Below are 17,430 nucleotides of genomic sequence, written 5' to 3'. Positions count from 1 at the left end.
ACGTCGCTGAAACAACGACAACAAAAACAGCTCATTAGACAACCATAATGAATTTCACTTATACCTTTGTCAATTTAGTTAACTAAAAGGTTAAGTTTACCTTTTCTTTGCAGCTTGACAGCATGCTAATAATGCTTAAACAAACAGATTGCACAGACAGAGCTGGTGACCAGTCTTCCGTTAAAATAGATAAACAGATGTGACCGTTGCTATACACGTGCGGATGGATGGGTATATTCTCTCCGGTGAACATTACCTATAGAAACAATATTTATTAGCAACAAGCATTCAGCTTTGATACAAAAAGACAAAAAAAAACCTAAACAAAAACACCACCATATATAAGGAGATTCACAATTTACCTGAGGTGAATCAAAAGGATATCGACCACTGAATTTGAACAGGAGTTGAAACTTCTCTCCTTCATAAAGAGTACCTGGAGCACCATCCATATCTATAAACCACCTGGACAAATACAAGTATAAAATCATTGATTCATTGCTTTGACTGAAATAAATATAAATTGACCCATTAAACACAGAAATGAACTGGTTTAAAGGGTTAGTTCACCCAGAAATGAAAATTCTGTCATCATTTACTCACCCTCATGTCATTGTTTCAAACTTATAAAACACAAATTAATTTTTTTTTTAATGAAACCCGTGAGATTTCTGTCCCTTCATTGAAAGTCCTTTCCACCAAAACTTTGATGATTCAAAAAGTAAAAATTTTTTTTTTCGAAATTCTCTTTAGAAATGTTCTCTTTATGAAAAGATTTGGTAACAAGGACTTTCAAAGGAGGGACAGAAATCTTTCAGGTTTTATTAAAAATATTTTCATTTGTTTTTCGAAAAGATGATGTCTTAAACTGTCCATTTAAAGTCGAAAATGAAACAAAAAAATATATAGGTTTTGAGACGTGGCCATTGCTCAAAACAAGTGGAGGAAGATAAACGTGAGCTTGCAGGGGTGGGGTTTAAGTGGACTAAATGATTGGAGAATCTGACAAACGTCACCAGAGAGAAAAGTCTGTTGTTTTCACCGGAAGATCCAGTTATGACATTTGGATTAAACATTACAAGGTCAAATAAAAAAAGAAACATGCACATATTAATTGTTCACAATAAGATCTATAGCATGCATTTAGAAAAGATTCATTTTCATGTCAACAACTTTAAGGAAAGGTTGCAAACTGTCAAAATATAATCCAACTGAACGCTTGATTTTGCACATTTACACATCTCACAACTTACTCAGTGATTGTGTTCTGTACACTTCTCTCATTTAGTGTCATTCCAGGAGGTGGATCACTTTGTAATGCCATCAACTCCTTTTGTAATCTCTTCTGGGAAGTGAAAATAACTTGGGTTAAGGCACAACTGAAAGTGAAAACAGGACAGCCTTCCTAAAATATTAATCTAAACTACTAATACATCATTTTAATGCAGTGTGCGGTGGTTTTGAACCATTCACCTAAATTAAATTCGAATGTCTGAAAAATACAACTAGCAAGCAGACCGCTAACAACGAGCTAGTCAAACAAACGATTTGCAGTGCTATAGAAACTAGCGAGTAAGCACCATTACAATTGTTTACAGCTCCGGAAGAACTCTGCTACATAATAATTCCCGTTTCACATCCCGCTTATTATAAGTAACGTTAGCGTCTTCCACTGTACAACTGTGATGTGACAGTAGCAGTACAGAGTTTGTTGGGCTGTCAGACTGACTGAACGTTAGCTTACAAAGTAAACAAATGTGCGTACGAATGAAACAGCTGACTGTCCTGTGTTCAGATCACCACAGGCAGGAACACAGGACGAAACCCGGTACGTGTCACAGCTAAATGCGAAAAATGGTTTACATTGTTATTTGAAAATAGTTGCTTGTGTATGTAGGGAGATATTCACCTGCATAGACGCCATGATGGAAAGCCCCTGTAGAGAGGCGATTGGCCGAATGACGTCTAATCAGGTTTTTCACGGAACCGCAATGCAACAACATTCAGTTTGTTTGAAGCAGGGGGAGGCACTACAGGTGAAAATGCTAAAATCCTCTTTTACAGGCTAAAATTGTGTAAAATGCTCCTTTTAATAAGAAACTACAAAACAATTGTGTTGTTACGTGATGTGCAAACTACGCATGCATCATTTAAATGGGGAGAAAGAAGTGTTGCTATACTTTACTCTAGCGAATATTACTCATGGTGGGGTTATTTTTGAATGTCAGTTTATTATATTATGTACATACCTTGAATTAATCTAACATTCCTTCAGTTATAGCGCAGGGAAACAAAAAAGACTGTTTGGGTGTATATGGGGTAACTTGGTGGAACCGGCCCTTAAACATTTTCAGCTAGCCATTTTAGCTAAATGTAAACTTACACTAAAATGTCACACTGTTGTTGTGACCAATAATATATTATTTTAAATACATATTTATATAATGTTATATATACAATTTTATATAATTTAAATATTTAATATAGGCCTATTAATTAAGTGCATCATTGGATATTTTATTAAAGTTTGATAACCTCCCTTTGCTATTATAGTTGACCTATGTAGACTTATCCCTTGGTGTTATTAACTTTCAAAAATATTTGTAGATGCAGTCATCCATGGAGAACAGAAAAACAATGTTAAATTTAAACCCTTATTTTGGAGAATTCACTATTTGAAAATATAAAGGTTTAAGTGCACATGATCTCCACAAAGGAGAATTAAATGACTGAACAAAATATTTTCAAGAACAACTGAATTTATTCATTAAACAACTGATGAATGACTACTGCGGACAATTACAAGACTTCTGTCTGATGAATCCACATGCAGAAAAGGTATGACAAATCTACAAAATCTATCGTTTAGGTATGTACCTATGAAGTTGGTTCACAACCCGCCATAAAACCAAAAGAAGAAGAAGAACTGAATTTTGAACTTAAGACAAATAGATACATTGTAAAACTACATGTCTGTCTGGTTGACTCTAGTCATGAAAACATTTAATAGGAATTCATCACTCCAGGCAACTTTATTTTGCAATACAGAAATTATGTATGTTAATACTGGGTCAAAGCTTAAAACAAAGTAAAATAAAATTACAGGTTAAATAGAACAAGTGACCAAAACTGTTATACCTTCTTATTCAGCACAGCATACCTCTGTTTGCAAACAAAGTATTTAAAAGCAATAAAATAAACCAATTATAATTTGCTTTTCATATTTATTCTGCAGCCAGATGTGTATATGAGTTTCTTTTTTTATGTTTAACAATCTAAGAAGTTGGCAGCCATCAGAAGCTCCAGCGCTATCTCTGGGGCAATAGGAAATTCTGGGATTTCTGTTGAACTATTAGTATAGCGGACTTTGTATGTAAAGTACATGCACACTTTAGAAAGAACGTGAGATGGGATCTCTCGAAAGTTGACTTCATTCGTTTCATTCTCAGCAAACTGGCCTGAAAAACAGAGATAATGTAATGTTACTATCAATGAGATAAAACACAAATAAAGAACCAATACAATACACACTTACAACATGTAAAATGTCACATTTAAAGAATATGTGGAATAACTACTGTTGGACAAAATTCAGGAAGATCCTATTTTTAGATGCAATTCGAGTTTTATTCATTCCCTTTGGTAACTAATACTCACCAGGACCACTAAGCATAGCTTTGATTGTTCCAGATGTCAGAGCATGTTCTCTCTTCACAATAAACTCATGGCCATCAGAGGAGATTAATTTCACATACATGGCATCTGGCCCTTCACAGCCACCATAGGTCTTTTCTTCTCCATCTAAAATGTATTAATTTGATCATACACTCAAACTACCACCAACATAACATACACAGAAATACATCATACAGATATCCCTTAATCTAAGTAATGTAGGCTATGGTTTATTCTCCCAATAACACAAAATGACTAGGTCTAGAAGTAGTTAATTCATTTGTAAAAAAAAAAAAAAAACTTAGAAAACCTTACCCATTTTTTACTGCCTTCCCTTGTCTCTCTGAAATATGAAGAGAGAAATTAACAGTTACCACGTAATAATGTAGCGTTAGTAATAACGCACATAATGTTCATGAAAAGGGCTGCTGAAACCAAACAAGAACCATACATATATATATATATATATATATATATATATATATATATATATATGTGTGTGTGTGATCTGATTTTTATTAATATTAGGCACAAGAATAAAAACGATCCACGAGTCCTGATGCAGTCTGGGTCATGCATGTAGAGCAGTAAATCATAGGCAATGAGTTTCCTTCCCAGTTAGCTCAAGCAGCACTATGTACAAATCGTATTTTTCCAAAACATATTTCAGGAGAAAGAATTCGCACGAATCAAGATTAAATAATCGTAATTAAATAAAAGATATATTGTCTCACCTCACTAAGATTGAGCTGGTCAGGGCAGTTTTTTCTGTTTTCTCACCGATGAGCTTCTGGCAACTGCTTCTGTTGTCAGTGCGGACAACAGGAAACAATTGTCCGGCAGAGAATCCATGCACTTCCGTTACAGATATTACAAACTTAAGAGTCCTCCTCAATATGCTTTAATAATTAATATCACATCAGAATCGCATGCTTTGGTTGAATTGACATTAAAGTGTGATGTGAAAGATATATACTTCTTCACATCTGTGAGGTTTTTGTACAGTTCATCATCGACTACGAATCTTTAACTCGCACGTGTGTGTTCGCCTTACAGTCTATGGTGTTCGCGCATTAAATTGCTTCCGGTGCGTTGTCATTTTGCTACCTAAGGAAGTGGGAAAACTCCACATTATAAAATGTTTCAGGTTGGGATTTTGCATGGGTTGCGGCGTCTGTCAAAAAACCAAGAACAGATCATCAGAAAAATCCAAGTCGGTGTTCGTCCGGCGGTATCACACAGCAGTGGGAGTTTTTGCCACACTCATGCTGTAGTTTTAAAGGGGCAGGATAATTTGCTGCATGTGAACCGAAGGTCATTTTTGAAAGCCCATGCAAAAAAGGTACATAGTAGATTGCGTTTAAATATGCCGTTTACCTTAATGTAAATGGTACGATTGTTTCTGTACATTGTTTATACCTGGACAGCTTTCATTATTAATTTGGCTTAGCACAGAAGCACATGGATCCTATGTATAAACATAAAATGTTGTTTTGAGCAATTCTTTTATATTTATATATATATATATATATATATACATTATTTTATTATAATGAGGTGTTCCTGAAAATCTGTTACAGTTGCCACATCTCAAATGAACTATAATTAAAATACAAATTCATTTCTTTTAATGTAAATTAAAAAAATGTTTTTACTTTTAATCTTATGTCTAAAAAATTTTAATGTCTACACTGAATTGAGAAGCAGAACAGTATTTCAGTGTTCAAAAGTGTTACACTTAAAAGGTTTGTTCACCCCAAAATAAAAATTCAGTCATCATTTGCTCACCTTTATGCCGTTCCAAACCCGCAAGGCTTTACTTCATCTTGGAAACGCAACTAAAAATATTTTAATGAAATCTGAGATATTTCTGTCCCTACACTGACACAGTCCCCGCATAATTATCACGTTGACGCTTCAAAGAGTTAAAAAGTAAAAAAGCCTAAATTTAATCTGTTCATCATATAAAGCTATCAAGTCTATTCAGAAAATTTGGACTTTTAGTTTTACAATCTCTTTATGAACTTTTTTTCTGGGTGAACTAACCCTTTAATTGCTTTGTTTGTTTGTACTTTAGGTTCAACCATACTGTGCTGTTAGATGGTATACATCCTCACCAGTTCAGCCTGAAGATGGAGAATTAATCTACACAGGCAGTATGGGAAAAGCTGTCCTTGGTAAATTGCCTGCCATATATAGCACTTACATAATTTATACTTGTAAAACACAATGTGAACTACCAAACTGATATAGCTATCGGTTGTTGCCATGATTTTTTGTTGTTGTTGTTGTTGTTGTTGTTAGCTTCTAAAACCTAACCTAATGATCTAAATCTGCTCCTTTGTTGTAGGTGTGAAGTTTTTCTCCTACTCCAGCAGTATGTTCAGTCTCTGTGTGATGCCATATGTCCTCATGAAAACAGGCATTGGTGTGAACAGCTTTGTACTGCAAGTGGCTTTCTGTGGCTTTATAGGTTTCTTCACATTTCTGACTCCTGTTCTCCTCCACTTGATCACCAAAGGCTATGTAGTACGCCTGTACCACAACAAGGAGACCGACATGTACACAGCCATCACTTACAGTGCCCTTCTAGTGGAGAAACGGACTGTTTTCCATCAGAGTGATGTCATTATCCCTGCTGTGAGCAGGATGTTCACTAGTTTTTACGCCAAGAAACACTCGATGCTGGTCAACCCAATGCTTTTTGCTCTGCCCAACGATTACAATCACCTCATGGGTTACGACCGGCCCTTTTCCTTTGATGCAGATGACTTGAACAAACCAGATAAAAGTTAACTTGTCCACCGACATTGGATCGATTTAGCTTGGGAAACCAAGATGTATACATTTCAGTGGACTGTTGTTGTGTATTAAATATTTGCAGGAATGATATGTCATCCAGTACATTTGTGATGTAGAAACATGTATAAAAGTGTAAATAAATGGATATTTACCAGCTGCACACACTATCTCAATATCCTTCCTGCATCATGATTTTATCTTGTGGCCCAACTTCTGTTTTCTTCCTTATTCTCACAACCATTGACATTTATAGGGGGAACAATCAGTGACCTATCTATCGAAAGGGGATGTTTTACAGAAGAATTTATTAGTGTGACACTGTGATCATTTTGATCATTAAAACAAAAAACTGTTGTTATTATTTCAGACGGAGAGATATCTGCCTACTAGTTTTATTCAGGAAAACAAGAGTTATGGTGTTTTTGTATGGTTCACTTTTTATTTTTTGTATTATAGCTTTGCCTTGTGTGTCCTCTGCCTCCGCAGAAAGAAGATTATTATGCTCCTCAGAGTATTGTAGCATTTGGTACAGCTACAAAGGTGAGTTGAATATTTTTTTCTTAAACAATGTGCTGTTATATGATGCTAAATGATTCTGTTTGGTCAGTTCAAAGCCTGTATTAAGATATTACTTTTTAAACTTAATGACTCGTGGTTCAAATCGTTATCTGAAAAAGAGAAGACAGAAACATTTCCACAGATGTTTACATAAAGAAAAGTGTTAAACAACTAATTATGTCATTTAGCTTATCATATGGAATATGGAGCCCCTAAAGGGAAATAATATAGGAAATATATATGAGATGGGAGGATAAATTATATTTAGTTTCAATGGTTTTCTCTCACAAAAGTATTGCATTCTCCCATGAATCGTTGTGTTCATTCGCAAAAGCATTGGGTCACACTTTATATTAGGTGTCTTTAACCACTATGTACTTGCATCACACAAAAATGTACTTACTGTGTTTATGTTGTATTGCTATTGAGGTGTGATGTGTGTAAGGGTATAGGGACTGGTTTGGTGGTATATGGGTAGGTTTAAGGGGTAAGAGAAGGGTCAACATGTAGTGTATGAAATTAAGCTGTAATTCCATGCAGGTATTTAAAAAAAATATAAGTACAATGTAAAACATGTATGTAAACGATAAGTATTAAATCATTGAATCAAATAATTAAATCAAATGTTAGAACATAATAGTTAAGGATACTGAATATAAAGTGGGACCTCATTGAGATGGTGTAAGGCTGGAAACTTACGCTGCTATTTTGAACCAATAATCGGAACAAAAGGCACTTGAAGGATGACGTGTATAATACAAATATTTATCTGACTCCAATATAATTAATCTGATTTCATTAAAGTTGTTGTTATTCTTTAACCTCTTATTCTTTAAAGGTAAAAGTCTTCCTTAGAACTGGTAGGAAAACATAGGATTTAACTTGAACGTTTAGATAATGAAAGTTATAATCACTTTAGCTTTCAACATAATCAGTGATAAAAGGAAAGATTCTCAAAGCCTTTAAAGCAGGCAAAGTTATTTATTAAGTTACATGTCTAAATTTACAGACAGTAGAATGGAACAACATACTGTATAGAAAACTTAGTTGTAACAAATAATGCACTGTTGTGCAGAAGAGGCCGTAAAAGCCTTTCTTGTAGTATGAGGTTACGCACACCGGTGTGCGGGGGTGGCGGGGTTAAAGCCTTTCTCCTAGATCAACAGTTACCTTTCCTTCTTATACCCTTAGCAAAGCATTGTTAAACATGAGTGGAATACCAACACCAAACCCAACTGACAGGAAACCAAAAGATGAGGCAAATGGGTAGTGATCAAGAGGGGGAGAAGAACATTAACATATTCTCCTCAATGTATGTTTAACCAATAGTACATAGATTGTACATTAGGATACTTTAATATCTCTATTAAGTTCACCACCATTTATTTCAGTTTATAAGCTGTCAGATGAGACCAAACATGGCATAGTTACATATTAGAACACACTAGTAAATAAACAGTATGTAGTTGAAAGCATATGTCCTGTGAAGCAAATACAGACGTGTCATTGAGGTGCAGACGACTCTGTCTCTCCAGACAGAACCATCCTGTGACTATAGTGTCCCAACAGTCAGCTACAGTGCACTAGATAGGCATTAGCATACTGTGATGATGAAGGCCATTGTGCCACGTTTAATTCACATGTACACCTTTAAAAGGCTTTTTGAAGTACTAGGGCAGTAAAGAGTTCTGCCCATATTTGCTCAGCCCTACAATAGTTTTTCCTCCAACCTTTACACAATACAAAAGATTTGCAAATGCAAAGTTCCTTGGGGGAATGCAAACATTTTGTGAGAGAACACAAAATCATTGATATATAAGTTTTCCTCCCATCTCATTTCTCCCCCATCACCATGTCCCTTTAGGGGCACCGTATTAGAGCAACCCAAGGTGAAGTGTCTTGCTCAAGGACAATGGCTAAAGGTCATGGATCACCTCTTGTGGAGTTTAAACCTGCAGCACTTTGGTTACCTGCTCAGATATCAAACCTCTAGCAATACCACCCATGTGTACTAAGTTTTGCAAAATGATAGAAGGTATTTTACTCTTTATATTAATATTTTTGAGATGTCATTATTCTGTCATTAGTCAATGCTCAGTCTCTCTTTAACCAGGGCCGTTGTATTACCTGTCACTGACCGGTTCCCCCTGCTCTCCAAAAGTGGCCTGGCACAATATAACTTATACAGTAATCCCAAGTAAGTTTATTAAAATGTTATGCTTCTGAATCATTACATGATGTATACAATCTATGTGTCATGCAACTTGGAATCATGAGCTTTCTATTAAAGCTGTAAAAAGCCATTTTTGCAAATTTGGCTTTCTATATCTGAAATTAACTTTATTGTCATTCAGTGTTCACACCTGCTCGTGCTGGATATCATGCTCAAATTTACTTCAAAGGTCAGCTATGGTTCGAGTACACACAACCAGATATTCCTTGTGAGGATGTTAAAGCCTGTTACATCATCAAAGGAGGTACATGTTAAAATATGTTTACTGCAATGCACTTCATCTTTCATTGTGCAGTTGTGGATATTGATTTGAGTGCTTCCTTGTTTCAGAAACACTGCAGGAAACATGTCCATTTTATTTAAAAAGAAGCAAAGTACCTACTCCTCAGGTGAGATTTCATGACTAATGTTGTACCCATTCTATTATAAATGCGATTTTATAAGTTGTTCCTGTAGCTGAACTGGTATAGCATGGCAACACCAAGGTCATGTGTTGGATCCTAAGTGAACATGTATATAAAAGCAATTACATGCACTGTTGCTTTGGATGCAAGCACATGACAAATGAAAATATGACATCCTTTGAAAGCTATGAAAAAAGTTGTATTTATTTTGTTTTCCTTCCCAGGGAGAATATCAGATTTACATGGATGTGAACATTGTTGATGATGTTGAAAGAAGGCTGACAATACGTTTCAACATCACTATAGAAGTAAAAGGTACTGGTAGTAAGAATGGAATTTTTTGAGGAGGGTTGTAGAACAAGAAAATCCTATTGTTAAAAGTGCAGTTAAACAGCAAGGATAAGATCAATTTACTACCGTTCAGAGGTTTGGGGTTAGTAAGACTTTTTCTTTGGAAGGAATTAATACTTTTATTCAGAAAAAAACACATCCAGTAAGCATTTATAATATTTCAAAGATTTCAGAAAAATTATGATTGTAACCGACAGTTAATGTTATAAACAGAAACCTCATTTTATATATTATGTTAAGTGAGAAATGTTATATTTTCTATTCGATTTGTTTTTAATAATATCATGTACAATTGTGGTCACAATTAATGGCACCCTGGTAAATATGATAAAAAATGGCTGTAAAAAATAAATCTGCATTGTTTATGCTTTTGATCTTTCATTAAAAAAATTGCAAAAAATCTAACCTTTCATTGAAGTAAAATAATTGAAAGTGGGGGGTAAAATCACATTATGAAATAAATGCTTTTCTCCAAAACACGCTGGCCATAATTATTGGCTCCCTGTTATTAAATACTTTTTGCAACCTCCTTTTGCCAAGATAACAGATCTGAGTTTTCTTCTATAATGCCTGATGAGTTTGGAGAACACCTGACCAGAGATCAGAGACCATTCCTCCATACAGAATCTCTCCAGATCCTTCAGATTCCCAATTTCATGTTGGTGCTTCTTCTGTTCAGTTCACCCCACTCATTTTCTATAGGGTTCAGTTTAGGGGACTGGGACGGTCATGGCAGAAGCTTCATTTTGTGCTCAGTTACCCATTTTTGTGTTGATTTTGATGTTTGTTTTGGACCGTTGTCCTGATGGAAGATCCAACCACGGCCCATTATAAGATTTCTAGCAGAGGCAGTCAGGTTTTGATTTGTTGTCCAGGACCTCCAGCAAAAAAATAGGCCCACAACATATAAGATCCAGCAGTAAATTTAACCGTAGGCATGGGGTACTTTTTATCCCTGTTTGCACCAAACACATCTGGTGGGTTTGCTGCCAAAAAGCCCTTTTTTGTTTCATCTGACCACAGAATCCGGTCCCTTTTGAAGTTCCAGTCATGTCTGACAACTGAATATTCTGGAGTTTATTTTTGGAGGAGCGAGGAGGATTTTTCTTGAAACCCTCCCAAACAACATGTGGTTGGATAATTGTTTTTAGGCTTTCTGACCCCCAAGACTCAAGTAATCTCTGCAATTCTCCATCTGTGATCCTTGGACAGTCTTTGGCCACTCAAACTTTCCTCCTCACCATGCATTAAGACAATATAGACACACGTCCTCTTCCTGGCAGATCCGTAACATCTTTAGTTGATTGGAACTTCTTAATTATTGCCCTGATGGTCAAAATGGGGATTTTCAATTCTTTAGCTATTTTCTTACAGCCACTTTCTATTTTGTGATGCTCAACAATCTTTTGAGGCACATCCGAACTATATTCTTTGGTTTTACTCATTGTGATGGATGATTAATGGAATTTGGCCTTTGTGTTTCCTCATATTTAGCAATAATCAACAGCAGCAATTGTCATGAAATGGTTTGTGGAGCTGAAACTGTGAAACTGTGAAAATGTAAATAAATGACATTTAAATGATATACTCTCTGCATTCACTTCTTTCTGATACCAGCACTTCTTTGTCACATAATTACAAGTAGCCTACTTACAGAGAGAGAGAAAAAAATCGGATTCATGGTTCAATACAAAAGAGAAGTTTTACAATAATGCAGTGCATTGTTGTTTCCTGATGTTATTAGATTGTGATTTTTTTCATATCCCAGCTTTCAGGAAGAAGATTGATACACTTATATGGTACAAAACTCTTAAGATAGAGCAATTTTGTGGCTTTTTACTTTGTGGCTAGGCACAAGCTAAATGGTTCATGTTGCATCTACAGCTAATGAGCTTGCTGCCCAACATGGTTGCAGCACGGTTTCAGAGTTCGTCTAAAACCCTCCACCTTCCCCAGCTCCACCTGTATAGATCTGCTATGGGTAATTGATAAATGCTATTTGTGCAGCAGCGGTGTGTCTTGCATACTCACAGCAGCATATCGGTGTATTTATTGGCTGTAGCAAGTTCTTGTACTTGCTCTGCAGCAGCAATAATCTATAACAACAGCAATAATCAACAGCAGCAGCAGTGTAGCAAATCTATTCCACCAAGACCAAATACATTAATGTTGTCATATATATATATATATATATATATATATATATTTTTTTTTTTTACCGAAATATTATTTTATTTTTTTACATTTTTATACTGAATGGTATCGGCTATCCTAAGCCCGATCCTTTATTTTATGTCAGCTATCACACAGGTGTCATGCAGCAGGTGGCAGTATGCACCTTCAAGTGGGTTTGCTAACCATCGTTAAAAGGATAAGAAGCTCAAATGTGTGTGGCTGCATCTGAAATCGCATTCTATACTACTATAGTAGGCGAAAAACAGTATGTGACAAAAGAAGCCTATGTCCAAATTTACAGTACTTATAACAGAGTAGGCAAAAAGTTCCTGGATGACCTACTTCTTCCGGCAAGATTCTGAAGTGTGCATATGATGGACACCATTATATGAGAACTGAACTGAGCTGGACGTTGACATCACGGTTTTCTCCAGAGCGGCTATATATATATATTATTAAGCAGGACTGTGACGCTATTTTCTTCTGGAAACAAACTTTGTTGCATTTTCCTGTTATCTCTGTAAAGCTGCTTTGAAACAGTCTGTATTGTAAAAAGCGCTGTATAAATAAATGTGACTTGACTTGACACTTTACTATCCCATGAGGCCACGGAAAAGGATTTATGAATGGCAGTGAAGTGATGCAACTGATGTTGTAGGTCACGTGATAATGACAACATGGAATGTAGTTCGTCCACATTACATTTATACTACACACACTCATACTAATAGAACATACTTTTTTAGCGATCATGAAGTAACTACTTATTAAAAATAAGTACCTACTCAAGAGATCATGTGATTTTGCACACAGCCTGCGTGAGACGCACGAGAGCTACAAGGTCCTGTTGTAGCGCGTCACACACGCATGCACATTCGAGCTTCTGCCATTTCTCAATATGCGTTCCCTTGTGCCCTTGTGTTCGTTCATCGTCAACCGTCAAAGTTAAATTCTAACACTCAAGAACGCAAGTACAGAGGATTCATGAAAGTACCCGGATGTGTTCTTGATATTGAAGGTAGTGCAGAGAATTGAACCATTAGAAATCCCAGAAGACACTGAAGGTGGACCACGTACGGAAGCCTGTAAGCTTTAAACTTCTCGTTCTCACTTAAAGGTAGGGTAGGCAATTTTTGAGAGGCTAACAATAGCAAGCTTTGAAAGCATGAGATCCCTCCCTCCCTTCAAAACGCTCTTCAAAGCCACGCCTTCTTCAAAACACATGAACTCACACAGCCAGAGCAGGACTGCCATTTCGTAATTACGGTTACAACATGGCATGAACGCAGTATAAGCTTGTTGTTTTGGTTCAGGAGGAACTGTAAAAGGCGGCTGCTGTTTACGTGCTGATAACGTGTGATGTCTGCGTGTGCAGAGTTTTGGGAATACATATGTTGACAGGGAGGTAGGACATCATTGCATTCGGACAGCATCTTGCGGTTTCAGAATGCCAGTAGGTTTGATATATTGGCCACCATATCGGTATCGGCTGATATATGTTCATTTTTAATGTTATCATTATCGGCCCGATAAGAAAATGTGGCCGGTATATTAAAGCAGATAAATAATGGATTATTTCCTTCATTTGAGACACTTAAGATGCGCACTGTTCCCCGTGATAGTTTTGAATTGCTTGAAAAAAGAGTGCACCATGTGCAGCACAAGTCTGTCATATAAGCTACATAAAACTAGATGTACCGCATGGCGGTACAAAATATGACCGCCGCTCAGGCCTGCACTGGCTTTCCACAAAAATAAATGACGTGGAGTAATTTGGCTGTATTGCGTGTTTATCTATATACCTAAAAAAAGTAGTAGTATGTGCATGTCTGTGTGTGTGTGTGTGTGTGTGTATGTGTGTGTGTTTGTGTATGTGTGTGTGTGTGTGTGTGTGTGTGTGTGTGTGTGTGTGTCTGTGCGTGTATGTATGCGTGCGTACATGTGTGTGTTTGTGTGTGTGCGCGTGTGTGTTTGTGTGTGTGTGTCTGTGCATGTGGATTTGTATGTGTGTGTATGGGTGTGTGTCTGTGCGTGTGGATGTCAGTGTGTGTGCATGCTTGCGTTTGTTTGTATTCCTGCATGTGTGTGTGTTACAGTATCATCCTAAACCAGCAACCCTTCTCAACACCACCATCTACAGGCCGATGAGTGTACAGTCACTAAATGTGCACATAAATGAATTTATTTTATACCCCCCCCATGGATGAAATTCTACGAAACTTAGCATACCCCCAGAGGATGTCAAGTTAATCATACACATGAAATATGGTGCAGTTCTGAACATCTCCACTGAAGATAAGGGCGATTAAAGCAGAATAATATTGCATTTTCATTTTTTATGGGAGGGGCGCAAATCACAAATGAGTGATTATGGGCTAGGTTGATGTGGGCCCTTAAGACCAACATACCATAAAAATTTCTTCATCCTCGGTGCCACGGTTCAAGTAGTTATTTAGGAAAAACTGCATTTTTTGGGTTTGGGGGGGCCCAGCGCGGGGGAGGAGTGGCCCCCGGGGACCAAACGAAATTTTTCCGTACAAGTCTAGTGGGGCTACATGCCCACCAAATTTCATGTTCCCCGGTGTTTCGGTGTCCCTGGTATCGTTGACGAAAAATTCACGGGGGCCCCAGCGCGGGGGGGGAAGTGGCCCCCGGGGACCAAACGAAATTTTTCCGTAAAAGTCTAGTAGACCAACATACCATAAAAAATTCTTCATCCTCGGTGCCACGGTTCAGGTAGTTATTTAGGAAAAACTGCATTTTTTGGGTTTGGGGGGGCCCAGCGCGGGGGGGGAGTGGCCCCCGGGGACCAAACGAAATTTTTCCGTACAAGTCTAGTGGGGCTACATGCCCACCAAATTTCATGTTCCCCGGTGTTTCGGTGTCCCTGGTATCGTTGACGAAAAATTCACGGGGGCCCCAGCGCGGGGGGGGAAGTGGCCCCCGGGGACCAAACTAAATTTTTCCGTAAAAGTCTAGTAGACCAACATACCATAAAAAATTCTTCATCCTCGGTGCCACGGTTCAGGTAGTTATTTAGGAAAAACTGCATTTTTTTGGGTTTGGGGGGGCCCAGCGCGGGGGGGGAGTGGCCCCCGGGGACCAAACGAAATTTTTCCGTACAAGTCTAGTGGGGCTACATGCCCACCAAATTTCATGTTCCCCGGTGTTTCGGTGTCCCTGGTATCGTTGACGAAAAATTCACGGGGGCCCCAGCGCGGGGGGGGAAGTGGCCCCCGGGGACCAATCGAAATTTTTCCGTAAAAGTCTAGTAGACCAACATACCATAAAAAATTCTTCATCCTCGGTGCCACGGTTCAGGTAGTTATTTAGGAAAAACTGCATTTTTTTGGGTTTGGGGGGGCCCAGCGCGGGGGGGGGGAGTGGCCCCCGGGGACCAAACGAAATTTTTCCGTACAAGTCTAGTGGGGCTACATGCCCACCAAATTTCATGTTCCCCGGTGTTTCGGTGTCCCTGGTATCGTTGACGAAAAATTCACGGGGGCCCCAGCGCGGGGGGGGGGAGTGGCCCCCGGGGACCAAACGAAATTTTTCCGTAAAAGTCTAGTAGACCAACATACCATAAAAAATTCTTCATCCTCGGTGCCACGGTTCAGGTAGTTATTTAGGAAAAACTGCATTTTTTTGGGTTTGGGGGGGCCCAGCGCGGGGGGGGAGTGGCCCCCGGGGACCAAACAAAATTTTTCCGTACAAGTCTAGTGGGGCTACATGCCCACCAAATTTCATGTTCCCCGGTGTTTCGGTGTCCCTGGTATCGTTGACGAAAAATTCACGGGGGCCCCAGCGCGGGGGGGGGAAGTGGCCCCCGGGGACCAAACGAAATTTTTCCGTAAAAGTCTAGTAGACCAACATACCATAAAAAATTCTTCATCCTCGGTGCCACGGTTCAGGTAGTTATTTAGGAAAAACTGCATTTTTTTGGGTTTGGGGGGGCCCAGCGCGGGGGGGGAGTGGCCCCCGGGGACCAAACGAAATTTTTCCGTACAAGTCTAGTGGGGCTACATGCCCACCAAATTTCATGTTCCCCGGTGTTTCGGTGTCCCTGGTATCGTTGACGGAAAATTCAGTAAGGTGACGAAAAAAAAAAGAAAAAAAAACTTTGACAATCCCTATATGACCGCTTTCGCTAGCTACGCTAGCGGCGGTCATAATTATAATGAGAACATTATATTTGTTTTCTTAGGACATGGCTTTTAATGGTGATTCTTTTAGTTTTGTAATCAGGCTCTCAAAAATTATATAAAAATTTGGATTTAGATTTTGAGCCCCTGCCCTTGAAAAAAACTCTCTGCATATTCCTTTATGCATTGAATTGATAATAACTTTAATGTAGTTGAAGTGTGCACCAATCACTTGGAAAATACAAGTATCGGATCGGGACTCTGTATCGACAGGCAGCTACTCGATATTCAATAACTCGGATTGGATCGACACGAAAAACTTGATCGGGACATCCCTAATGGCTACTGCGTTCTTCCAAAGATGCATGCAGTTTTTTTTTTTTTTTTTTTAATACAGTTTAGCTGTACCTTTAAGTAAAATGATTGCTACTTAAGAAATAATTGACTTAGTAGTAGGCTATTAAAAATAATATGACTCAAGTAAGAGTAAATAAGTAGTTTGTTGAAAAACTCCTCCAGTTACTATGTTACAGTACTTCAGTACTTTATTTATTTTTTTCTATTTTTATTAAAAATGGGGCAATGTGAGGTGCTTCCAGTTTGCGTACTTGTGCACTATTCTATGCTGTTTTGACATACCTTTTGACATTGTCCACTGCAGAGGACATTATATTTTAGTGAATTTCTCGGACACCATACACATCACAGTTTTCAGTCAGTATGTGCTGTAAAGAGCCCATTCATAGCTTTTCAGCGATACCAAAAGTTTGGAGATTTCACATGACAACAACTTTTCCTTGGTCTTTAAAAATGACTGATATTAATTTAGTGATCAAATTTAGCACTATGGTCATTTAAATTTAAATATGATAAAATTTTGTAATTATTATTTAAATCTGACTAATTTTCAAATCGTTTATCATAAATCAACTTCTCAGGAAAATGTAATAGGGTTTCTTATCAAAATATGACTTTCTGTCACAAAACAGGACATCGACTTTATACATATCCACTGTGGACACTAGGGCTTAAAGGGGTCATGAATTAAGAAATCAGATTTTGACATATTGAGGTCATCATACTATAAGAA

At 37.8% G+C, this 17,430-nt stretch overlaps 4 protein-coding genes across 4 annotated transcripts in view; 2 read left to right on the top strand and 2 right to left on the bottom strand.

Annotated features, from left to right (window-relative positions):
• The window catches only part of ube2wa (ubiquitin conjugating enzyme E2 Wa), a 4,053-nt gene extending 2,073 nt beyond the window's left edge, over positions 1-1,980 (bottom strand). Inside the window, exons 1-5 of the mRNA XM_084119559.1 lie at positions 1,910-1,980; positions 1,254-1,345; positions 363-465; positions 101-256; positions 1-6 (exon numbers count right to left, since the gene is read on the bottom strand). The exon at positions 1-6 is cut by the window's left edge and continues 70 nt beyond it. Of these exons, the coding sequence (XP_083975685.1) occupies positions 1-6; positions 101-256; positions 363-465; positions 1,254-1,345; positions 1,910-1,924 (372 nt within the window). The 5' untranslated portion in view covers positions 1,925-1,980. The remainder of the gene's footprint in view (positions 7-100; positions 257-362; positions 466-1,253; positions 1,346-1,909) is intronic.
• A 761-nt stretch (positions 1,981-2,741) lies between these two features.
• On the bottom strand, positions 2,742-4,676 carry elocb (elongin C paralog b). Its single transcript, XM_084119552.1, has 4 exons — positions 4,410-4,676; positions 3,991-4,018; positions 3,658-3,801; positions 2,742-3,458 (listed from the first exon to the last, which is right to left on the bottom strand). The coding sequence occupies exons 2-4, from the start codon at positions 3,992-3,994 to the stop codon at positions 3,268-3,270; spliced, it is 339 nt and encodes a 112-aa protein (XP_083975678.1). The 5' UTR covers positions 3,995-4,018; positions 4,410-4,676; the 3' UTR covers positions 2,742-3,267.
• A 137-nt stretch (positions 4,677-4,813) lies between these two features.
• Positions 4,814-6,637, top strand: tmem70 (transmembrane protein 70; the record flags this gene model as incomplete). The annotated part of the gene is made up of 3 exons (XM_084119550.1): positions 4,814-5,017; positions 5,753-5,852; positions 6,026-6,637. The coding sequence occupies 3 exons, from the start codon at positions 4,814-4,816 to the stop codon at positions 6,469-6,471; spliced, it is 750 nt and encodes a 249-aa protein (XP_083975676.1). The 3' UTR covers positions 6,472-6,637.
• A 129-nt stretch (positions 6,638-6,766) lies between these two features.
• Positions 6,767-10,417, top strand: LOC311086592 (uncharacterized protein). The gene is made up of 5 exons (XM_084119551.1): positions 6,767-7,017; positions 9,149-9,232; positions 9,390-9,512; positions 9,599-9,657; positions 9,897-10,417. Exons 1-5 carry the CDS (start codon positions 6,891-6,893, stop codon positions 10,014-10,016), a joined length of 513 nt encoding a protein of 170 aa, XP_083975677.1. The 5' UTR covers positions 6,767-6,890; the 3' UTR covers positions 10,017-10,417.
• The last annotated feature ends 7,013 nt before the right edge of the window (positions 10,418-17,430 follow it).

This window comes from Abramis brama (genome assembly GCF_963993115.1).
Source record: "Abramis brama genome assembly, chromosome: 7".
NCBI lineage: Eukaryota > Metazoa > Chordata > Actinopteri > Cypriniformes > Leuciscidae > Abramis > Abramis brama.
This window is presented reverse-complemented; position numbering and strand designations above follow the sequence as displayed.